General features: G+C 40.2%; 1 protein-coding gene across 2 annotated transcripts in view; it reads right to left on the reverse strand.

The window, feature by feature from the left end:
* The window catches only part of GALNT7 (polypeptide N-acetylgalactosaminyltransferase 7), a 59,396-nt gene that overhangs the window by 24,404 nt on the left and 8,614 nt on the right, over positions 1-26,378 (reverse strand). For both annotated transcript variants that reach the window (XM_063136428.1, XM_063136430.1), the window contains exon 2: positions 3,984-4,447. In XM_063136428.1, coding sequence (XP_062992498.1) covers positions 3,984-4,447 — 464 coding nt within the window. The remainder of the gene's footprint in view (positions 1-3,983; positions 4,448-26,378) is intronic.

A 26,378-nucleotide genomic window follows, 5' to 3' on the forward strand; every position in this document is an offset into this window, starting at 1 on the left:
GTTTAATCTTTTGATCAATGCAAAATTCAGTTGGTATCTGTCTTTGAAATTCTCGTGTTCAAGAACAGCTACCTTAAGGACATTGACAGAGTGTTCTGCAAGGTTGAAATATTGCCATTCCTGATGTCAGATTTGTGTCCATTTATTCTTTTGCATAGAGAGAGGCCCAATTTTGCAGGACAAAACAGGCCAGTCTCTAGTCTACACAAAATAATAAATAGATACAAATCAGACATCAGAAAGGGCAATATTCAGAAACCACTGGGAGAACATTTCAGCGCAACAGAGCACTCTACCTCCATCCTTAAAAGTAGCCATTCTCGAACAAAAGGAACTTCAAAGGGAAACTCCAGTATGAAATTGAATTACAATTTAACAGGAAAGTCATGTCTATCACGTGTGGCTTGAATTGAGATTATGGGGTTTTATCCTACTACATGTGTTATTTATTTTACCAATTTCAAGATGTTTCCATTTCCACCAGCACTTTGCTTTTACAGAATTGTCACTGTCATTTTTGTATTTCAATTATCTCTAAGCTCATCCCTTTCCCTGCCTTGCCACCCTGCACACCAATTTCGGATTGCAATTTCGGATGCTTTTAACAAAGTGGACTCTAGTCTATGAAACCTTATGCTATAATAAATTTATAAAGGTACTCCTTTGACAGTTGAAACAAACAAGGAAATTGACCAGGCAAGACTACACATATTGGACAATTGTAAGAGCACACTTGAGCACCTGCAAAAGACTGGAAAAATAGAAAAAGAAATTACAACCCCAATTGTGCATTTTTGAGGGACCAAAAAAATTGCTGGGGACCGCCGTTTTGGCATTGGTAGAAGGGCTGTCACTGGTGAACTCACAAAGAGTGAGTGGCACAGACTCTTTTGCTGCTGTTCTGTACCCAATCGGTGGAACCTACAATAAACTCAGTCTCCTGGATTTGAATGACACAACAACCCACCGTGGGTGAAAATAACTCTGCAACAAGCTATGTGTTCTCGCCATGGCTTGTTGCCAAAAAATAAGCTACCTGCAGAAAGTGCTCCAGGTTCGGATGACACGACAACCAATCATGGCTAGCTGCCCACAAAGGGCTGGCATGTCATACAAACCTAGTCATTGGCTATGTACAAGGCAGTTACTTATTACAATACATGTACGTCAAAATGGACTTTGCAAGAAATGGAAGGGATCTTAGTTTCTTCTCCAATTAAAGAAGCCTAAGTATTTCTCAGCAAACCAGGAACATATCTTAAGCATTTGTTTCTCACAGTTTCAGAGCCACTCACATTTGCAAATCCTCCACAATTCTTCTGTATAAAAGATTTGTAATGATACGTCTATTGAAAACACACACACACACACACACACATTTGAGAAACAGTCAAATGGTTTAAAAAACAACTGCCACAGCCTTGCTTACTTTGTATGTGCTTCTGGGTCTGTACTGTTAGGACTAGAACTTGGCTAGAGACCAGCAGGTAAAGAGAGTTCTGATGATATACAACAAATGATATACAGACAGTTGCCACCTGGAGTACAAGTGTTCACACATATACAAAACACCCCACAAGAGGAATAGATTCAGAACATAGTACAAACACCTTATATATAAATAAAACTGTAGAACATGCCAAAGGTTGCTTTATTAAACCTATCTAGGTGGGGTGGAGGTGGGGGACACCCCAAAGCAATGCAAATATAACTTGTTGGTACCATGTTCACACTTACAAATCATGTCAATGTCAACACTATAATTATGTCTGATTTTATGTGGTCTAACAAGCTAATCAAAAGATGCACTGATCATTCAAGCTAACAATTTCCAAAGTAATAAACAAAAATGAAATAACAGCAAAAATAAAATACACAGGCTACAGAATTCTCACCAATAAATCATGCACAGTAAAAATTCTATGGAAATTTTAACTATAGATTGTGGTTGTGGTGCTGGGGAGAGGGTTTCTTTGTCAAAACACTCCTATGGATTGGGTCCAGCTTTTCCCCTGCCAGCAGGAGTGCTCTCTGTTTTTGTTGCTCTCGTTGAACACTTATTGAAAAATAAGACAATTCCTGCCTGCATAACCACAATCTTAAAGACGAAAGGAAAAGGGATATCCAAGGGAAGAGGAAAACAACAAGTGGAGCAACAGTTCCTTCTCTTCCTGATGAATGGGACCACGTTGGTTTCAAGTTCTAATATGTGTTCTTTCTGAAAGAGAGGGATAAAGCAAACTCCCTGCAGTTGCTGCTTCTCTGGCCAATATATGGGTCCATGCTGATTGCCCCCTTGCTATGGTGTTTGTCCTAAGAGGAGAGTATGAAGTCTCCCTGTAACCCTTGGACTTCTGGCCAATGGATGAGAGCAGAATGAGCTGCCCCTCTCTCCAGACTCAGGTCACTGCACCCAGGGAACTCAGAGGGAAGAACAATTCAATTCCCCCTGCCTCTGAAGCCCTTAATGCTGTTTCTCGCACTGTTCCAAGGGGCCCCAATCCTCTGGAGCAGATCTGGAGGGGGAGATGACAGGGGCCTTCAGATGGAGAGGCGGAAATCAATGAAGATCGCCGCCTGCCTCATTCTGTCAGTGGAAAAGCTTTACTGGATCAGAATCCAGGAAGACTCTAGATTCAAGCCTTATGCGTTTTTGGCTTCCTGCAGGCGGATGGAAGAGAAGCACATAAACTCACATTCTAAGGTTCTTAATATAATAAATGCAAGGGAAGGGAAAGCCTGTTGCTTTATATGGAAACGCACACGCCAAAAACAAAATCTCCAAACGGTACAATTACATCTTAGTAGTTCTCACAGAAATGTGAAGGAAATGATGTTTTGCATAACTGCTAAAAAGAAACCATTATGCTGTTCTTGTTGAGTGAATTCAATATAGAACATGTCCTGCAGTAAACAGTACTTTCAAAGAAGAAAAACAAATAGAAGTTGGGGTAGCAGCTGGTTGATTCTGTTCACAGAACATATCTTGGAAAAAGTTCTTTAGACAAAACAGTTGAGCTTCAGTAGCCAAGACAATGGTTTTGGTGATGATTGTATGGAGACGTTAGAGCTTGGCACCATGCCATACAGGAGGTACAAGACCCATATCACAAACAAGACCCATATCACAAACAACAAGCAGAACAAAAGGGCAGGGACAGTTACACAGGGCTTTTCCATGGCAGGCAAACTCATATCTATCCACCACAGAAAAAATAATTTCATATCAAACGTGATCCAGGCTAAGCATCAATAACGTATTACTCATTATTTGAATGCTTGCTAGAATACATAACATATTAAATGAAGGAATTAAGTTTGCAGTACTGGGGCACAATAAATCGTTAAGCATTTTCATGTCCCACTGACATTAATGGGATATTTAAGCATATGCTTACATGTCTTGTAAATAAAATGAAAGGGATTTTTAGAAATACTGAATTGTGGATAGATTATACCCTTGCTTTCCTTTTTTAAAAAGCACTAACCATCACTATGTATAAAATAGTGTGAATCACATGAATTTTAAACACTACTGTCAGTGACTTATTCCTGGGAATACAGGCATTTTTCCTGGAGCTGTATGTGCACATTGGGAAATACAAATTATATTAATGGGCTTCTTCTTTTAGTTAAAAGAAAATCAATTTAGATAAAAAACTGACAGCCATCTAAGAATGGATATCTACCTTAATTTGATAACACACATGGAAAATAATTATTCCAACCAAATCTAGAGAAAGTAGAATCAAAAGGTGTGATGTAAAAGATAAGATCAAATTGTCTTTGTTATTAAATATGGAATGTATCAAGGCAAACGAAGTAAATTTAAAGGAAAGATCAGATAAAATCTTAGTCATAACCAACACAGAATGAAAACTGAGTATTCTGATTGCAACAACACTTACTGAAGTTAAATTAAACATAAAAATAAAAGTTACCTATCGGTAAAAAAATTAAAAAGAGACAGAATAGGTACTTACTCTTCTTGACGCAAGTCATTAATGCTTCGATCTAGCGAGATCATGTCACTTGCTACCATGTTAAACCCAAATTCTTTAATGCTGGCTTGAACAGATTCTTTATACTCTGATCCTAAAACATATGGCTTGGCTTCCTCACCAGGACCACCTACAACTCCGTGGGGTTCAGGTTCTTTGGGTTCAAAATTACCAAGAATTCCAGATCGCAATACAGGATCATGGTAGATAAGTGTCTGTGGCTTAAATGTCAGATACTGTCGCTGCATAATGTTTTGCTGATCATTGTTGCCACCAACAACAGGATTCCCTTCATTTTTGGCCTTATTCCTTCGCCGAATTGATTCCAAGTCTACTTCCACACCTTCAACGTGAGGCCAGGGTAACACAGGCTTGAATCTCTCATTTCCAGGAACCAAGCCATGGTCTCCATTTTTGGGGACAAGATTGACGGCTTCCTTGTCATCCTACACAAAACAAAATAGGGGCACAGAACATCATAAGGCAAAATAATTAGCAGAGCTGAATATCCAGCTTCTGTTCTTCACTTCCTTTTCACTGCCAGTTTTGTAATTCAAATGCATGTGCAATCTGTTCAGATCAATGCATTCTACAGGCAAGTGTGTACATTTGTAGATAAATTAATTTAAGGTAAGATAAAAAATATCAATAGGTTTGAAACCAACCAGTGCAGCTCCTAAAAATACAATCACACCCACATTTTGCAGCTAACTATCCATATCTTTCACAAGATCTGAACAGGAAAGGGTTGCACTCCTCACCCATATATGGATATCTTGTCAGTCTTCACAGTGTTGTGTGTGACTTCAACGCCAGCAACAATTCATCCTTAACCACCGAGACTTTCTCGCAGTTGAGGACTAGAACTGATCCCCTTCTTCCCATCTCTCTTTCATTATCTTGTTCCCATCCCGCCACCCCTGCCCAGCTTTGTTATAGCAACTCTGTCAGAAAATATGAAAACATACTCTTGGGTCACATATGGAAGTAAGGACTGGGCACCAAATTCCAGAAATTAATTATTAGAGGAGGTTTATTTTTTTATTATTATTATTTATTTATTTATATAGCACCATCAATGTACATGGTGCTGTACAGAGTAAAACAGTAGCATGTACATTTTATTTTATTTATTGCATTTGTATACCTCCTCATAGCCGAAGCTCTCTGGGCAGTTCACATAAGATAACACTTAAAAGCAATATACAAAAATTAAAACCACAAAAACATACAATATACACAAACATTTAAAACCACTATAACAACTTAAAAAAAAAAACTATGAGCCTAAAAACGGACCCAAATTGTTTACATTTATATGGCACCTGTGATCATACTGGCATACATTTCTTCATTTCACATTGGTTACATTTCAGACAAAGGTTCGCAAGGCCATAAAGCTGGCAACTTTATTGATAGGAAGTGGGATGAGGAGAGAGGGTGGAATAGCAAGTTGAGAGGGAGATAGGGAGAGAGAGAAAGTAATCTTTATTGATAGTAAAGAAGAATTTTAGAAAAAAGAAATTTCAGCCTAAGCAGCATATAGGCAAATACACATTTTTCCAATTTGGGGTCATTTGCAAACCAAATCTAAAGTCCGTTCATGACAAGATGTCATGATAACTCATGATGGGTTAAAAAGTTACACGCGCAGCTTATTTTTGAAATAATACATGATGTTCTGCTACACAAATGGGCTAATGAGTTACTGTGTGTAATTTAGCTCCCCCAACCTCCTGTCCTGCTGCAGTGATGCTGTTTCACCTCTAAAGTGCTGGAACTTTGCAGGATCAAGATCAAACTTCCTGCACAGCCTCCCCCAGTTGGGAGGCACCTGATCCAACAACACCAATAAGCAAAAATCCCAAGTGCATCACACATACACACATGTGCAAATGTTTGGTGGCCATTTCATTAAACTTGAGCACCATTAAATCTTCTATTATGCTTGATTCCAGCATGCAATGACATCCCCCTCCATTTTTAGGGGAGGCTGGAGCAACCTCAGTGGTCAGGTGTAATTTTGACAACTACGAACAGTGCCATCCCTTGGGGCCCTTATTCCCTGAAACATCTCAAGGCAATGGCTGAGGGGCACATCATTCTGCATTAATGACAAAAGCAAGACTGAATGTTTTGTGACCAGATAAGTTATACAGATGGGTTATTGCTATGATGAAGGCCCAAGTTATCATTTCACCTCATCCATTCTTCCTAATTGCTATTCTAGCCTTGGTATGGAATCAGCTGAGTCTTTAGGGAGCTGAATGAATTATATAGCATTTTCACATATATTGGTGGTTGCAGATATCTAATTTATCCCTTTTAGGGTGACTGGACTATGTGCTGCTAGGTTGATTAAGGGCGCAATCCTATGCATGTTTAGACAGAAATATCCTACAACTCCCAGTATTCCCAGCCAATGCATGTTTCTGTCTAAAGATGCATAGACTTGAGCCCTAACATATATAAAATGGATGACTGCATGAAATTGAGGATGCAGAGGTGATATACAGATTAGAGAAAGAACAAATATCCATTCAGCATACTCTCAAATTCTTACTACATAAGGTGTTCCCCTACGCTTGGTTTTTTCAAGATCTTTGCAGTGTCTGTGAAAACTGTTATTGATATTTTGTAGATCTTACTAAGGCAGCATTTCCCATTCTGGTGACCTCCAGATGTGTTGGGCTACAATTCCCATCATCCTCAGCCGGCATGGCCAAGCTGACCTAAGCTGTTACTTCAACAAGTTTAAATTATAGTAAAGAAATTGTTTTAAAGTTAAGAGGGGAGGTGGTTCCTATAAATGTCAGTTTTATCTACAAAAGTCAGGCCACAAAAGCTTACAGGCTTCACCTTGCCTATAAACAACATACAATCCACCCAACAGTAGCTTGTAGGGCAAAAATCATATCTCTTTTTCAGAATTGCTATATTTATTGATTTATTTCCATTTAACTACATTGAGTCAAGATTTATTTATTTATTTAAAACATTTGTTTCCCACCCTAGGATCTCAGAGTGGCATTCAACAGAATGAGGTAGTGGAATGCTACAGTGATAAGAGTGGAATGTATCACTAGAGAATCATATACCTGAATATTCTTCTACTTAAAAAAAAAAAGTCCAGTAAATAGAAAGTTAGCACAACCTGAAGACTGCTGATATACATTTCTCCCTGATGTGCTTTTTCACACTTGAAAGGAGCTTTTTTATATATATGGAAGAACATTGGAAAGAGTTTTTATTTATTATTGCATTTATATTCTGCCTTTTTTCCTCCAAGGAACCCAAGGCAGTGTACAAAATCCTCCTCTTCTCCATTTTATCCTCACAACGACATCCTTGTTAGGTAGGTTGGGCTGAGAGTCTGTGATTGGCCCAAAGTCGCCCAGTGGGTTTCCATAGACAAGTGGGTACTAGAACCTGGATCTATTGACTCCCAGTCCAACACTTTAGCCATTATACCACACTGGCTGAAGAGTGAAATAGTGTAATCCATTCTTCTGCCTGGGCATTCTACCATTTCACTGTGTTGTTGGTGTGTGTTTGAAATACCTGGGCCTGTGGATGAGGGGACTGAATAACACTTTTTTTAAAAAAAGTTACTGCATTTCCATAAAAGATTATGAACAATCATAATGAACAAATTCACAACAGTTGCAACAATCAAGGCGGTAATAGATGGTTTTCAGCAGAATTCAGTTGGGTTAGTGTCTCTCTCTTTAAGTACATTCTTGTTTAATTTTTAGTCTTTGTGAAGGTATCGTTGCAGAGGTTCTTGTGTGTTTTAAGAGAACAACCTGTTCTCTTTGCTTATGTACCAAATAAAGCTTAACCATGTAGCTATGAACGAGCTTGAACCTGTCGGTGTTTTTTGTGCTCAAATTTATTTTGCCAACTTTTTAACTAAGATAACATTCCATAATGGTATATTACGAAATTTGAGGAGCTGATTTTAAAAGTGCTGGTACTGACATTTAAAGCCCTAAACGGTTTGGGGCCAGATTATCTGAAGGAATGCCTCCTCCCATATGTACCTGCCCGGACCTTAAGATCATCTACAGGAGCCCTTCTCCGTGAGCCCCTGCCAAAGGAAGTGAGGCAGGTGGCTACTAGGAGGAGGGCTTTCTCCACTGTGGCACCCCGGTTGTGGAACGAGCTCCCCAGAGAGGTCCGCCTGGCGCCCACACTGTACTGCTTTCGTCGCCAGCTGAAGACCTTTTTATTCGCTCAGCATTTTAACACTTAATTTTAACTTAAATTTAAATTTTACTGTTCTAACTCTGTATTTTAATCTTATATCAATTTTGTTGCGTGGTTTTATCCTGGTTGTGCTTTTTATACTGTATTTTGTAATTGTGCTTTTAACATGTTGGTTGTTTTATTATGGTTTTAATTTTTGTGAACCTCCCAGAGAGCTTCGGCTATTGGGCGGTATAGAAATGTAATAAATAAATTAATAAAGAAATAAAGAAAAGAAAATGAGAAAAGAGAAAACAAACTAATAAAAGGACTAACGAGCGAAATATATAGAATATTAGTGGAAAAGGGAGAGACGGAAAGTGTAGGCAAGATGGTATGGGAAACTGACTTGAATGAACAAATAGGGCAACAGAGTTGGAAAGGGATATGGAAACAAGTGTTGAGAAATATGTATGTGAGGATAAAAGAAAATTATTACAAGCTTGTCTGGAGGTGGTACCTAACCCCTGTAAAATTAAATTAAATAAATAAGATGAATTCAGCAACATGTTGGAGAGGTTGTCAAGCGAAAGGAACGTATACATATGTGGTGGGAATGTGAATTTGTACAAAAATTATGGAAAACGGTGTTTAAAGAGATAAAAGAAATTTTAGGAATGGAGATTGAAGAGACACCTATAGTGGCTTTGTTATCAGTGTATGGAGAATTGAATTGTAATCAAAAGACAAAATAATTTATAACGAATTTGTTAGCAGCAAGATTAATGATATCTAGGAACTGGAAGGTTCAAGGGGATTATCATATAGAAGATTGGTACAAAGAAATATGGGATATTGCTATTAATGATAAATTAACATGTAACATAAAAGTTAGAAGAGGAATGATAAAAACGAATGATTTTTGAAGGAATATGGAAACAGTTTTTAGAATTCGTTTTATTAAAGGGGAGAGGGAAAACACCCCCAGAAGAAGTAATGAGATTTTGGAAATATGAATAAGATCCCGTGGTTGGAGGGAGCACATTTATGTTAATTATGATTATGTTACAGGGAATTAAGTTAGAATATATGTTTATCAATTGTTTACTTTATATTATTGTATATTATGTGGTATTGTTGTATATTGTATTGTTTGGATGTATTAAAAAAATAAAAAATATTATTAAAAAAAAAGAAAGAAAAAAGAAAAAAAACATTCCATAATGAGTTCTACTTGAAAAAACAAAAATGAATATTAAAGTCAGAAGTCTGTATTTTAACTGTATTTATTTAGGCTACAAACCTATGTACGTTTAGACAGAAAAAGCTCTCCAATTCCCAACATGGTGACCGGGGGGGGGGGATGCTGGGAGTTGTAGATCTTTTCTCTGTCTAAACGTGCCTAGGATTGCACACTTATTTACAGTTTTTATACATTTGAAAAGTGCAAACAATATGCATGTTTGTCAATGGAGCAAGAGGCTTATTCATGCAATTCAAATGCTGGACTTGGCTTGGGAAGAGGTCTGAGGAGGAAGACCTTGCCTTGCAATATTAACAGTAGACTCCATTACAGGTCTTCTGTAAACTACTCTCTCTCTCAGTGCATCTTTCCTTCTTGCAGCATGGATATAACAATGAACCACACTGCAGGGTTTTTTATTTCACTTTCTCAGCCCAACCAGCATTGTGTGTATAAAAAAATCAACAATGGATAACAAGGCAGGATTGTTGTAAGCTCTCTCAACTTGCAATAGGGGTTAAATAAGGCTAGACAACACTCCTTTATCTATGAATTATGCTTAACCGTTATAGTACAGGATTAAGTTGCCAAAACATTTGTTGTAGTTACTTATAACTCATATCACCACAGATGAGTTAGTTCCCACCAACTCTTTTTTTTTTTTTTTTTGATAAAGCAAAGGGATTTTTGTCTTTGGTAGATCTACACTATTGCTTTATAGTGGTATTGAAGTGCACTGGTAACTGTTGGGACACAATCTACATTCCATACCCTGCTTTCTTAGCGTGATTTCCCAATTTTTTTATATTCCACATTCGTAATGATTTGACACAAAGTGTACATCTATATGTGGGAATCTTGTCACTATCAGTTTCCCTTGGTTTCACATTTTTCCAGCCTTATTTTGTCCCATTTCTACATCACTTTGCCATTATTTTAAAAGTCTGCATGGAATTTCATAGGGACTTTTACACATTTCTCACAATATATGCACTTTAGCCTGATATATGCATTTTTGAACACACTTTATAAACTTTATGATGAGATGGTGTAAAAGCCGGAACGGAACAGGCCAGAACGACCCCCCCATACCAAAAAAAACATACCAAAAACAGTGGCACGTGTTAGCAACACCCGGGAACAACACCCCAGGACCAAAACCACTGCAATACTGCATCACCACCAACCCCAGAACTCCCAAAACAACATCCAGAACAGAATGGAACGGCCACCTCCGAACGAGCGACACCAACCAAACCCACCAGCCACACACAACTCCACTGCAGGGATGCAACAAGCCACAAAACACCCAAAGAAACCGCGCCCCGACACCCGCTCCAAGCATAGCACACATTGCACAAAACGGGCCAGAACAGCAGCCTCCAAGCGAGGCACACCAACCAAACTCACCAGACGGACACCACCAGGAGAGCCTGATATAATAAGACACAAATATTGCACCAAAACCACGTTCCAATACCCGTTCTGGGCCAAAGTCCGTATTGAGCAAAACGGGCCGTAACGGCAGCTTCCAAATGAAGCAAGTCAACCAAACTCACCAGACTCACATTACTAGGAGGGACAGATGTAAAGAGTTCCAAATATTGCACCAATACCACGTTCCGACACCCATTCCAGGCCAAAGTCCGCATCGCGCAAAACGGGTCAGAACAGCAGCTTCCAAATGAGGTAAGCCAACCAAATTCACCAGACTCACACCACCAGGCGGAACCGACACAAAAAGTTCCAAACACTGCCCCCAAACCAGGTTGGCCTGCAATGTTTTGTAATAAGTAAAATCTGTTAAAAACAAAACTTTAATCACCCACACCCACACCCACGTGTTTAACAATGTGACACTGAACAAGGAAGTCTTTACAAGGTCTAACAACAAAAGAAAAATAGATGGGCAATGAGGCTCATGAGGCCAGATATGGTCTAGGGTTTCTTATTATAATCCTGAAAAGCTCTTCTTTCTTTAAAACCCAGAAAACTCACAGATACTGAGTGTCTAGCTAATGATTTTTAATATTTGGGGGGCAGCAACACTTATTTACTTCTCATTGTGAGACTCAGCCACTACAGAAAATATCACACTTCCTCACAAGCCAGAACTTCTCCTGGAACTGAAAAACACCATGCAAGGCAACCTGGTGAAGAGAAACTGCAGTTGCATTTCAAGGGAGGCTAATTCATTACTAAGAATGAAGGTATCACTGCTCTTTACAAATCCTTTTGGCCATGTCACTTGAGGGTACTAAACCACATTTGCAGAAAAAGTTCTCACCCAGACAATTACATGGATCTAAACTGCCAGAGGTGTCTCTGCACCTAGAATTCAAACAGCCTTGGTACAGGCTAAACAAAGCAATGTATATAAGCTAGGGATGTATGGATTTTGTTAAACCCATTCTGTCTGTGTTTTACGGATTGTTAGACACCTTTCATCTGATCATCCACACATGGATGGAATTAGATTTTTTAAAATCAGAATTTCATTCTATTTGCACTAATATGTATTTGTGCAAGTGCATATTAGTGTTAATGCACAGATGCACATTAGTTATTGTGAATTAGTGCTAATACGAATTAGCAATAATCCCTTACAAAAGTGAAAACAGTCCACAAGTCTGTGGAATCTGCACAACTTGGAAAAAGCTGGTCTGCTGCAGAATCCACAGGTCAGATTCATAGAAAATTGAACTCATTTTAACCCATTGTGGATTTTTCTGACATCCCTAATATAAAACTAACCTTTCTGCCCCTTGGCCCCACATATTTGTGAACAAGTGTAGCATTCAGTCTTTGAACTATACTGCACGTTAAGAAAAATCAGCTTGGACAGCAGCTAGCATAGGAGTTGCCAGCTTTTGATGAAAATATACAAAAAAAGATACTACATTCTAACTTGCAATACATGTTAGCTTAACTATTGAAGAAATTATTTCCAACAGTAGTAAAATACAGATTAGAACGATGGCCTACTCAGGGACATTTCGCTTCCCGTTTGGCTACCCAAATGCTGGAAAAAAGTATACAAGTTCTTACCCTTTTTAATCATTCAGATAGCACATTTTCTGTCTGCATTTCAATCAATGATGGACCACGTTTAGTGATTCTATGTAGGCCTGTTTCTGCTTTAAATTGCATTGACTGTGGTATAACCAGTGTTGTAACATCTGGATTACATATGAAAATATTTATCTTTTTAAGGAACTGAATTTTCACTGGTTGCTTTAAAGGTATGAAAATAACCTAGTTAGTAACTAACTGAATGACAACTCCAGAGGATTTTATAGTACTCGACTGATCCATTCGTAAGTGTTTAATATGCATCAGAAATGGGACAAGAAGAGATGGCAAACTATGACATGAATGCAAAAAACAACAATGTGATCAGAATCAACAGTCATAGAAAAGAACCAACCCAGGGTACAACTGAGATCGTGGGAATCTCAGCAAGTCTTTGATAGCCTATAGTTTATGTTACTTTTAATTATTTTGTTTTAATAATGAGACCAAATATTTGGTTTATTCCCCTTTTCAGATTGCCGTTGTTTCTTAAAAGGTAATTTCTTCTTCATCGGATTCCAGCCTAACTGTAAGTTATCTGCTTCCTTAAGGGAGCAATTATATGCATGTTTAGACAGAAAAAAGTCCTACAACTTCCTGCATTCCCAGGCTTTTTTCCTGTAAAAACATGCATAGGATTGTGCCCTAATACCTCTGGTTTCTTATAGCTGTCTGTGAGCATGTAGCCGTATGTTTTGCTCCAAAATATCTATGGTTTTAGCTCTGTGACATTTCTTTCCTTCCGCCTTTTCAGCTGATCTGGGGTTGTTTTTCAATCAAAATACTTCCAGCTACAGCTTTGGAGGCTCCCTAATGACAGTATTGCTAATTTCTGGAGAGTTATTAAGTTGAAAATGTTCTTCATTTTTTGGTGTTAAGTGCTGTACTACCTCTTGATTTTGTAACATGTTTTCTATTCTCCATTGCTTGTTTATTAAATGTTTTGCCCCAAATATCCATTCTATAAAAACTGGAGCATGGTCTGCATACATCTTTGAATCTAGTTCCACTAAAATATCAGCAATCGCTATTTCCTTATCTAAATTAGTTTCATTTCCCCCCCAAATAAATATTTTTGGTTGTTGTTCATGCTATTTTTAATTATTTTATTATTGATTTTGTAAATTACATCAAATTGATTTTATTTTAAAAAGCATAGTATATTTTTTAATGAATAGATAATTTAAACTGGCTATTACTGGTTTAACTGTAAATGGTCCAATGAAAGTATGAATGTAAAATGACAAAATTAAATTGCTATAAACAGCAGTGTAGACAAGCTCAGAGTAAAAACAACATCACCTGTATATTTCTACCCCAAATACAACCTGGCTATATTTCTCAGTCAAGACTTTTGTGGAAATCAAGGTCACAGATGAATGGATCCTATGACTAGAAAATAGAGAAAACAATCTATGCACTCCCTTGCAATCATAGGAAAAGCTTTCATACCCTTCAATGTGCATGTTAGATTTTTAATTTATAAAAGTGATATTTTATTTTTATTCGACATGGTACTGAATTATTGTATCTACTTATTAGGGCTGGGACAGTTTTACATTAACATTCACACTCTTATCACAAAGAACAATGAATCATAAATCACTTTATTTGCTTGACTGCTTTGATTTCCAGCATATGATGATTCTCATGACTGCCAGAGTAAGAACCTCCTAATATAAAAGCATTGAGCTCCAATGTATTTGTGAAATAAAATCTCTCTTCATGTAGCACATTTCAGTCTTATCTTGGCTGAGGAAAGTGCTTTTCAGAAGCTTCTCTGTGAATTTTGAAGTGCCAATTTGAAAGAAAAATTAAAAGAAAAGAATAGTGATAAATCTTAATGGTTGAGTACTAGTTTCTTTAGAAGACCAGTTGCTGTTGGATATATAGGGAGAAACATAGTCGAGCTTACAGCAATTAAAATAAGCAAAGCACAGAGAGACGTAACAAAACATAATAGCACGTCTATTGCAAAGCATTCTAAAGTAAAGGCAGTCATGGGAGACATAACCTGCCAGGCAGTACCACCGCCTGGAAGCAACTACTACTATGGTTAGATCAACCAAAACAATTTTAAGTAAATTGTCTCTGGTATTACTTATTTACAACTGGAGTCCTGCAACAAAATGTTGCAGTGTGGAGTGCTCCTGCTTAGGCTCCTAGTCATTGTATTCTAACACCCCCGATTTCTCTCCAACCCACTCCCAACAGCCAGCCAACCCTCTGAGTTAAGAAAACTTAGTCCGGACTATTCTGTGGCAGCCATTCCAGCACTGCAGGTTACATGGCTCATTTCATTCATATACTGCCTCAGAGGCAGGGATATGTTCCCTAGACTAGTCATTTATGGTGTGGCTTTGCTCTACTTGATCATGCCCTGGGCGTGCCATACAGAAGTAAAAGCTCATATTTTAAGCAGCTTGTGCTGCTTATATCATGAACACCAAATATGGGAGGGGCTACAGCACTGACCATCGGGTATATTTTCACCTGCAGCTATTCTTATGACTCATCCTCATTGTAACGGCTATTTCTGCATGGTGAAAATGTACTTACTTTTTTGTTAGATGTATACTTTAAGCACCCTACAGACACTGGGCAGGATTTTTCTAAAAAATAAAATAATAATAATACCTGTACTCATCCACAAAATTGTATAAGCCAATTTCATCATGCTAAGTTGACAAGATTACTATTAGTATTCCCTTTTTCTTTTTAAATCAGTTCATATGAATGGGCTTTCATTCGCTTTCCCCTCAAGCTCCTCCCTCCCCCATCATATTCCAGTTCCTATTTACAAATTCCACACAGTTCTATTTGCAGGTGTGCGCTTTGTTTCTCCCCCCAAATATTGAACATTTCCTATAATGTGATTTCTCTGTTGTTTACAGGCTATGTGGGGTTTTTTCCACCCAACCCGTGGGAGACCGCTTTGCTGGAAAGCCAACCATAAAATCACAGCACTTGCAAGCAATGAGTTCTCTAATTAACATACCTACTGGCAGGAGGGGGGGGGGAGAGACCACCCAAAACAATGAATTCCTATGGATGTTTACTAGAACTAAGCCCTGCCACATTCATTGAGGCTTAGACCCTTGTAAGTGTGTTTAGGATTGCAGCCTAAAACATTGTTCTTTCCCAGGCCCTTTCTACACCTAAGGATTATCCCAGGAAAATGGAGGGATCGTCCCTGCCTGCTCCAGGACACCCCACCCCCCCACCCACCCCCCCACACACACTGCCTGCTCCCGGGATCCTCTGTGTGTCATTTGCATGTACAGGGATGATCCTGGGACGATCCCAAGAAAAAAAGCACGTGTAGAAAGGGCCCCAGACTATCCTTAGCTGATTTTCTAGAATCAGATTTTTCAGACCCTTGGGAGATCTGGTTGGCTCCAGTAAGTCAAAAATATAATTGCTGCTGCTACAACTATCTACTTGCCTGCAAGGAAAAGATTTATTACTCTACTCTTTGGTGCCTACCTGTCCACTTCTCCTAAGCCTATGGTTTTGTCTCTCATCTCTCCAAAAGACTGCCCTGACAGTATCTTTGCTACATTTTCAGCCTCGCTCCTAAAAAGGCTGCTACAATCTGCACCTAAGCTTTCCCTGTCAGCAATACTATGTTCTGCGTGATGTTTCAATAGAACACATCTTTAACGAATGCCACCCATACCAATCCATTTGTCATCATAAGACTGAATCAAGTTGTGTCAAATTTCAAAGTTATACGCATTCAAAAGGCTTATCTTTCAAAGAATTAATTCAGGCAGATTTTAGAGCAGAGTAGCATACTGACACCTTAGGCATAAATTTGCAAGCCACTCGTTCTGCACATCATATGCAACTGCCAAATCTAATGCTGTTTTCTAGATTTTAGAACCATAAAAGAAGAATTGAGTTAGCAATAGCAACACAGCACCTGAAGTGTGATGTAATATAAAGGCTGTCTACTCATCCTAGGCATTGTTTACAGTACCAGCCACAGGCACCATATTGATTTCTACAGATAACCTTGAACAGAAAAAAGGGGTGAAAAAGAGAAGCCGGGCAAAAACAGATTACAAGAGAATCATAGAATCATCATAGAATCACAGAATAGTAGAGTTTAAAATAAAAACGTTAGCTGTTTTTATTTTAAACTCATTTTAGAAAGCAGTTACATTACAATCAGGCAAAGTCCCAAAATTATTTTCCAGTAATACATGCATGGTGCTTTGGATAAGTATTAAATTCTCCTGTCTTAACCCTATTATTTTAAATATATACTGTAGAGTACAATCCTATGCATGTTTAGACAGAAAAAAAAATCCTATAACATATAGCATAGTTGGTTGGGGAATGCTGGGAGTTGTCGGATTTTTTTTCTGTCTAAACATGCATAGGATAGTGCCCTTAATAACTACCATTGCTGGGTGCTGTGACAGTTTTCAAGCACAGGTTAAGGCAGCCATCAAATGGGATGTTCTCACTCTGGGTTTCCTGCACTGAATAAGATGGCCTACAAGGCCCCCTCCAATTCTATGATTCTATTAATTTTTTAGACAGCAGCTAATGTTTTTATTTTAAACAGTTATGATGTACATAACTTATATCTTGCCTTTCTTCCACAGAACTCAAGGCAACATACATACGGTTCTCAGTCAGTCTCCATCTAGGAACTGACCAAAGGCAGACCAAAAACTCCTTAGCAAGGTTGCTGCGTCATGTCTATACCACAGACCTGGGAACTTTTTCCAAGCACTTAAAAATAAAGCCCATGATAAAAAACGAAACAAAAACTTGCAATGTTCCAGTGACAGGGAACGTAGAGGAGCCACACTTACTTTACATAAACCACCAGTGGCAGTGTTCCCTGCTATAACAGAGCTAAATGCTTCCATCCTTCTGAAGGATATACCCAAGTTATTACACAAAGGAAAGTATAATGCTTCTTTGCTCAATTACTGGCAGGCAGATTGTATTATGCAGTCTATTTAGGGATGGGCAAATTATGGCCGTCTAAATATTTTGGCCTACAATTCCCATCAGCCTTAGCCATCATAGCCAATGATGAGGGATCAGGGGAGTGGTAGGTCAAAACATCTGGAGGGCCATAAGTTTGCTCACCTCTGAAATCATGCTGATGTCACTGAGTGTAGGGATTGGGCCTGGCACCTCTGCAGAGTTCCTGAGGAGACATGGAAACTGATAGTGAGTCAGACAGGGAGGTGGAAGTGAAAGGCATTGTTGAGGCACAAAGGTTACAGGAGTGGGAGGCTGGTGAGCATAATAGTGACAGAGAGAGGACGAAGCCCAGCTGCCATCTAATTATTTGGGTGAGAGCCAGGCCAGGTCCATTGAACCCGTGTAGACATGCAGCAAGGGAGGCGACCCCATGGAAAAAAACACTTCAAGGGAGGGACTTGATAGCTCACTCAGTTTGAGAAAGGGGGTTAGTAGTAGTCAGCAGCTGTTTAGCAGCAACTCTAATTCACAGCACTTAATCCCAGAGAGCTACCTGAAGCCTACTTGTCACTTATTGCTGCATAAGGATACTGTCTATAGCCTGAGGCAATGCCTGTTCGTTTGTGGTTTGCATAATAAAAGTAACTGACTGGAAACATGGCTGGTCAGGTTGACTATGAAGAAATCAGGGGCACTGAGTTCATATTCTCTCCTTTCCTTTTCTGTCCTTCATTCCCCTCAATGAGTGCATTTAGGTGTCACATGATCCAATTCTCAAACCATGATTTGGAGAATGAGGAATGACACATGCTCTCTCCTCCCCTCATGCGCCTGGCTCACTAAAACCCTTCCTACTGTGTCAAATTAGTTTGCTCTGACATCTGAACCTGCAAACATGGTTTGGGTAATCCCACTACACCGGTTGCAAACCAGGGCTAATCCCACTGACAGATTTTTTGGTTTTTTGTAACAGATGGTAGTGGATAGTAGGGAGATGTTGTAGAGAGTAGGTATTTCTATCTCAATTTGGTTGTTCATTAATATAGGATTTTGTTTTACATTTTGAAATTGCGGATACCTGTCGTGAACCTGTGGAGAGAGGCAGGTGATGCAAAATATTTAATAAATCTTATCTGGAAATTACAGTGTCCACTGAAATTATAGATGCAGATATTTACCTCAATATCAGTGCAATTTATAGATTTTATTTTACCATCTAATATTGTTGTTCACAGATAATGTCAAATCCCATATCCTGGATATGTTCATGAGCTGGGCTGTTTACAGTGCTTGGTATTTTATTTGTTTGTTTCAGGGCCTTGCTAGACCTACCTTTGAATCCAGCCTTCAGGCGTGGCGAGCCCGTGCTACAATTAGCATGGGCCATCGCACCTATCCAGACGTCAGACGCGATGGGGAAAGGAAAGCCCCGTCGCCTCCTCCATTTTTAAAAAAAGTTAAAGGGGCCATATGCGCAGGAGCGCACCAACGAAAAGGTAGGTCTTTCTTTTTTAAAAAAGGGGGGTTCCCCGCTCCCCTCGATTTCCCCCACACAATGTCTGATGCCTCCCGCTTACCCGCCCGCCCACCGCGCTCGCCATATCCGATGCCCCCTCCACCACCACCCCGGCCGCGATCTCCCCACCCTGGCTCCGCTCTTCCCCCCCCATCTCTCCTGCTGGGTCCGCTCATTCCCCCCTGGCCCCCATCACTCACCCCCCCCGTGATTCCCTCACCCCCAGCTCGATGGGCACAGCACTCCTATGGAGCGCTGTGCCCACTGTGTGGATTCTCCTGGCTACTCGCAAGTAAGCGAGCAGCCGGGAAAAGCCGCGGAACCAGCTAGACTTTCTGCAGCCCCGGGCTCAGCCTGGGGCTGCGGAAAAACCAGGCCACAAGTGGATCCGGTTATCCCAGGTCAAGGGAGGGTTTAGCCCGGCCTCACCCCGGGACCCCCTGTGCATCATCTGCACGCACAGCAGGGAGCCCGGGCCTTGCACCGGGCTAAACCCTCGTCTAGGAAGGCCCTCAAGTTCCATGCTATGGCTCTACCATGTGTATAATTATAATACTTACAAACTCCAGTCTGTACAATGGTGTGCTGTTCAGTATGAAACCATAAGATTTACATTTTACTAAGCATTTTATGAGGTGCCTCCATTTTTCATTGTTTCAGCATCACAACAACCTTGTGTAGTAATCACTATTATTCCCATTTTTCATGTACGGAGCAGAGACAGAGATAATTATTTGCCCCAAATTGCTGTAAGTGGTGGGATTAGACGCAGCATTTTAATTCTGTACTGGGCTTAGAAGTGTCAGAATGATTCTTTTGACAAAATGCCATTTACATGTGGCTTCAGCATATGGTTTGACTGGACATTGCTATCAATAAATAGTATATTTAGCAACTGCAATCTTGGAGACATCTACTGCAAAATGTGCCTGATCTGCTGACAGATTTAGCAGCTATAATAGTTCTGCACTGAATGTCTGTTAAAAGACAGAACATCTCAATCACAGTATTTTATAACGTTGGAAACTAGATTCTGTATTCCTAAAGTCTGCAATATTAATCAAATCCCACTTAAATTACTGAAACTTACTTTTGAGTAAAACAGGTTAATTGACTACAATCCTATACAAACTTACTTGAGATTAAGTCCTTTCAATGCAACTTACTTCAATGTAGGTGTCCATAGGGTTCCATCTAAATCCTACTTTTGATGACTATGAGGACATGCCATTTTCCTTCTAAATAACTTAAAGAATTTTCTATTAGATTGCACTTTGCTGCCATGGAAGATTTGCAATTAATACAAGAAGCTTCCTGCTATACTTGGAACTTCACATATAAACTGAGGAGCAGATGTAAAGCAGCAGAAGCAAGGACACGAAGATAGAGTGACCTGCTATAACTCCTTGCAAGATGCAGACAGGAGAGATGAAAGATGTTGCTCCTTCCTGGCATGAGTAATGGGTCAGGTCAGAAGATCATTCCAATACTCCTTTCGCTAACGTTTTATGGTACTTTTCAGGAGCAGAATAAAAATAATTGATAGAAATGCACAATTAAGGTACTGGAATTGCATAATAAGCACATAATTTGCATAATGCAAATTAGAATGCTCGGACTTGAGGACCTGGCAGTCCTAATTACTGAAAATATATAAAATATATGCTTTAAGGTGGAGTCCTACATTGAGATGGGGGTTGGAGTCGATGGCCTTATAGGCCCCTTCCAATGCTACTATTCTTTGATTCTATGAAAATTATGCATGATGTGAAGAAAGTGGACATTTCCCCCAATTTTAAATTTGTTGCATCCCATGTCCACATCAGTTGACCATGTTTTAATTTCTGTGCACTTTCATGCACTTTTTTCTAATCCAATATATGTTTTTCTGTATATTATTTTAAATAATATATGCATATTGGAGATCTGAATCACAAAATTTGGAGAAGTGCAAATGCCAAAGGGTAACTGTGGCCATGGCTAGACCAGGCCTATATCCCGGGATCGTCCCAGGATCATCCCTGTACATCCAAATGACACACAGGGGATCCCGGGAGCAGGCAGGGACGACCCCTTCATTTGCCTGGGATAATCCTTAGGTCTAGCTAAGGCCTGTGTTTCAGTTCACGTATTGGTTCAGAAAGTGCAAATTAGGAAGATTAGCATGAAAATGTAAACTGAAGAAATATGTCCACATATCCCTAGTTTTGAGATTTTATTCCTCAAATATGCTTTAGAACATGTCCATACAAATATTCATTCCAAAGCATTATAATAGGGACATTTAAATTGTTTACCCCATTTTTCCAAATGAATTGCTCAAAGAAAATTAGAACTTTGTGCAATACTCATATAAAATGTCTTTCTTTTAAGTATTAATATTTTGCTACAGATATTTTCAATCAATTTATAGCCATGACCAGAGAAAAACAGGAACTATTTTTCAAATACTGGGCCACTTCATACGGACCCAAAACAGCATCTTCAGTAGTGTCAAACTTCCTTTGTTGGCCCATCAGGCTAGAATCAATGAAAACAGCATTTCTACTGACCCTTACAGAGAATCTGAGGACAAGAAAAAACTTGCCTAGGCAACAGTGATGTTTCTGCAACCTGCTGCTGTGCACATGCTTGCTTCAGACAGTGCATCTATATGAACATTGGAAACTGTTATTCCATGAAGATAAATCCTTTCTAGCCATATATATATGTTGATTTCAGGGATATGCCTTTTTTAGAACAGTACCACATCTAAAATTTGATTTTATCAATCTTTGAAAATGCAGATATATATGTGAGTTGCCAGGTTATGCAGAGGACCTATTCTGCAGACAGACACTTTTGACAAAGAAGCTACATGTTGATCTAAACTAGAGCAAGCAACAGAATCTAGAACAAGGCTATTCAGACTAAGGGCCTTGCTAGACCTACCTTTGAATCCGGCCTTCAGGCGCGGCGAGCCCGTGCTACAATTAGCACGGGCCGTCGAGCCTATCCAGATGCCAGGCGCGACGGGGAAAGGAAAGCCCCGTCGCGTCCTCCATTTTTTAAAAACACTTAAAGGGGTCATGTGCGCAGGAGCACACCAACGAAAAGGTAAGTGGTTTTTTTTAAAAAATAAAGGGTTCCCCGCTCCCCCTGCCCCCGATTTCCCCCCCAATGTCTGATGCCCCCCGCTTGCCCTCCCGCCCCCTCACTCGCCCGTCTGCTCACCCCCCGCTCGCCATGTCTGATGCCCCCTCCACCACCACCCTGGCCGCGATCTCCCCACCCTGGCTCCGCTCTCCCCCATCTCTCCTGCCGGGTCCGCTCTTTCCCCCCTGGCCCTCATCACTCCCCCCCCGAGATTCCCTCACCCCCGGCTTGATGGGCACAGCGCTCCATAGGAGCACTGTGCCCAGTGCGCGTCTTCTCCTGGCTACTTGCGAGTAAGCGAGCAGCTGGGAAAAGCTGTGGAACCAGCTAGACCTTCCGCAGCCTAGGGCTGCGGAAAAACCAGGCCACAAGTGGATCCAGTTATCCCGGGTCAAGGGAGGGTTTAGCCCGGCCTGACCCCGGGATCCCCTGTGCGTCATCTGCACGCACAGCAGGGAGCCCTGGCCTTGCACCGGGCTAAACCCTTGTCTAGGAAGGCCCTAAGAAGCTGTAGCTGGGTGGAGGACATAATACTTACCTTATAATATAGAGCCCTGCCCATGATAATGACATTCATTTTGTAAAGACTGAGCACAGTTTTCCGTGACCTGTTAATACCGGATTTAGCACGGATCCAAGGCAAGACAAAGAGGGCTCACAGATTGTAAAGCAGAAAGCTTTATTAAAACTAAGGGTAGGGTAATACATGGGAAGACTAAGCAAGAATAACTTGAAAACATGTATTGCATAAAAAAACCAATAACGCATAAATCAATAAAACCTTAACTGTTGCCACCTACTTGCAGGTAGGGCCTTGCGCTCATCATGGTTCTCTCTGCATCCTTTCATCAAAGGGCTCTCAGTTGTATACCTTTTCCCCCACGTTTGCTTTCGCCCTCCCGCCCTCCTTCTGGGCACCAAAGCTTACCTACTTTTTTAAACTGCTATCTGCCCTTCCTCCTCCCTCCAGGTAGTTTGGCCAGGGCTCTTTGTCATTCAGACTTGGTGCATACCAATGCTAAATACAACTACCCTTCTGACCTCCATTTCACCCCTTCCTTGGCCTCCAGGTGGCTGGCCAAGGTTCTTTGACATTCAGAATTTGTACTCACTAATATCAAGCTAACTACACAACCCATTGGTCCCATGCCCAGCACAGTCTCTGTTCTCCTTTACACATTTGACGAGTACTATAGCAATTGATCCAGCTCTTGAACAAAGCACACTCTTTTATGAATCCACAAATCAACCATATCTTATGAGAAGAGATCCCAGACACTTAACAAGATTCACTCTAAGGGTAGATTCAGATAACACGATAAGCCACACTCAAGAGTTGAGTATGCATTGAATGTGGATTGTTGTTGAATAGTGGGTTATTGTAGTGTCTGAACTCAGCCACAATAACAAAGTATGGCTTGTTAACCATGAACCCACAGTTTACAACCCCCAAACAAGCCATATGTTCTCTTCATGAGTTGTTCATGGTTAACAAACCATGGTTCATTAGTGCAGCTGGGTTCACAATGCATTAACTCATGTTTCAATGATAACCCACGGTTCAACTACAACTCACACTCAACCCGTGAGTGTGGCTTATTATGTTGTCTGAACCCAGCCTAAAGCTATTCACAGTTTGACACTTGCTTCCAACTTTCCTGGGCTTCAGACAAATACTATTTTCAGAGGAGGAAAAAAGGGGTGTGTGATATATATATATATATATACATACATACACACACCTTATATTAGAATACAGTAGTGTAAGGCTAATTACTTGAGATCTACCAGACCAATGTTGTTCATTTTTGTTTTAAACTGAAGCTTGAAGAGTGTAGAAGTACAGAAAAATGTGAAAGTTCAAAGCTCGAGTTTTAATAACAATTTATTTCCTCTGTGTGAAGGCAGTCATCATGTGCAGCTGTGCGGTTAGGCTGTAGCTGCCAGCAGGGAGGGGGAAGGGGACGGAGGCAGCCAATCGGGGTCATGAGGGAGGGGGTGGGGCCACACCACACCACATGTGAATTTCGGGAAGGGGATTCATTATGCATGAGCCACATTTGCATTTTTCAAGAGCTCTCTGTGGATAATATAGGACAGATAACAAGAATGAATCAGTCTTCCACAATGATCACTTTTCGATTATCTGTCAAACATCCTTTGAAGTTTCTGGAGATATTCCCGATAGTCTTGCACTATTCTATTTGCATATTAAAGAACGCTAACGGCGTGTTTAGTCAGAATTAATTCCCATTGTGTTCAATAAGGCTTGGTCCTTAGTAAGTGTGTTTAGGATTGGAGCCCCAAATCCTCATGGTTTTGCCTCCATTATACACTGAACCAATTTTTTTATCTCACACAAAAATATTGTTACGTATCTCTCATCAATCTACACAAAAGGCAGGATTTCAGAAACAGAATGGAATCCTCTTATGTCTTGTATTAAGGGCCTGAGGTCATATACAACTGCTAACTGCACTACCTACAGAGTCAGACAGATAAAACATGGAAAGGCAAGATGTTCAGCGCCTGTGTTAAAAGACCAGCATTAGAGACAAAAATCACATTATGTTCCACACAGCATTACTCAATCTCACTGTAAAAAAAGAAGTTACTTCCTGTCTTATCTGACATTCAACTGTTCTTTAAAGGCAATTTTCTTTTTATATCTAAAACCATTTTTTAAGTTCAATCAGAAATCTTCATTGAATGAGAAATAGGGCTTATAAACAACCCTCACAAAAACAAGCAAGCTTTCTGAGAATTTCATCATTCTATGCTCTGACATTATAAAAGCATTATATGCAAGATCTCATAAATGGACATTTGGCAGCAACTTCGAAAGAACAGCCAGATGCTTGTAGGTTCCCTAACCTTTCTCAGCATCAACTGAAAGGATTCCCCTATGCCCAATGCTACCAATGTCCTTTGAAAGTGTTAGCTTATTATTTTGTTTAAATGTATCAACACAGGAATGTATATTGTAGTATGTCTATCACATATGGAGAATACTAGTCTGAAGGGCAGGTATGTTGCATAGAACCCATGTCTTGCTTGATACACCCAGCACATATAACATCAATGGTAAAGGGGAAACCATTAGAGAATTCTTTCTGCACATTGATGAGTCACAAATTTACTGAATTGAGGTAGCACTTCTTAATGCAAAGTGACAGGATCTGTGTCCTATTTTACGAAGTTCAAAATCAGGTTTTGAAGTCTGCTAAAGTAGAACCAGCTTAGCTTGCTCTGCTGCATTAATAAGGTCAGACTACAGAGTGCAAACAGCACCTTTCATAAAATAACTGGGTACTCACTCTAAAGGAAAGCTTCTGGAAATGAGGTGTTAAGCACCATTTTACCAATATGTTCAAGTCTGACCTGGTTCAAATACGACCTCACTGTAACCTTATGGATGGCCTTAGGTTACTCACTCTCTCTCAGACTTGCTTCACACGACCTGTTAAACCATGATGGTTTACTTTTCTGAATTAACCACTGTGGTTTATGGTGTTGTCCGTGTGAGGTTTTCCCTAACCACGGTGGTTTATTTAGCCAAAATAAGCCACAATCTACAGTGAGGTTGATTTCAGCCAGCGTGGCATCTGGTGCTCCAGTGTGGGTAAAGGACAAGCCACTTGGCAAGAACAGCAGAAACGCCTGCTGCTTTTGTCCAGCGGGGCTGCAACTGCCATTTGCGATCACACACACAAGCCACAGCCCATGTGAGGAACATGCTGTAGAATGTAATGGAAGTCTATGAGCAACAAGCTCTACTAACTTCCATTAGATTTTCGAAGTGCTCCTGGTGAAAATCAGAATCCTTCCTTCCACCATGGGTCCTTGGAGCAACAGCGCCCACAGCAGGGTGATAGGATTCACCCCCACTCCCAATTTTCAGCTTAAAAAACAAACAAAAAACATCCCCAGACCCGTTGTGTGCAAAAAGGGTTGTGAGCAAAAAAGGGGGGGGGAATTGGGGTGCAAGTCAATGGAGGCCATCGGCAAGGAGGGGGAAAGGGTTACAGTTACCCACTTCCTTATGTATTTCCCATGTGTGCTGGGGTGGGGGCCATCAGGGTGTCCCCCACATAGCTCACTACCTGCCCCAGCATCCCCCTCCTTGCCATAAAAAAGTTTGTCTTTTTGTGGGCGGAATGCTTTGAATTCCCATGCTAGCCTATTGAGATCACCTCCGCTGACTTGCATTGTGGAATTAAAGGGCAGGGGTCTATTAATTTTAAGAGTACCAGCTTGCCCCCCACTTTCCCCC

The sequence above is a fragment of the Elgaria multicarinata genome, chromosome 10 (assembly GCF_023053635.1).
Source record: "Elgaria multicarinata webbii isolate HBS135686 ecotype San Diego chromosome 10, rElgMul1.1.pri, whole genome shotgun sequence".
NCBI lineage: Eukaryota > Metazoa > Chordata > Lepidosauria > Squamata > Anguidae > Elgaria > Elgaria multicarinata.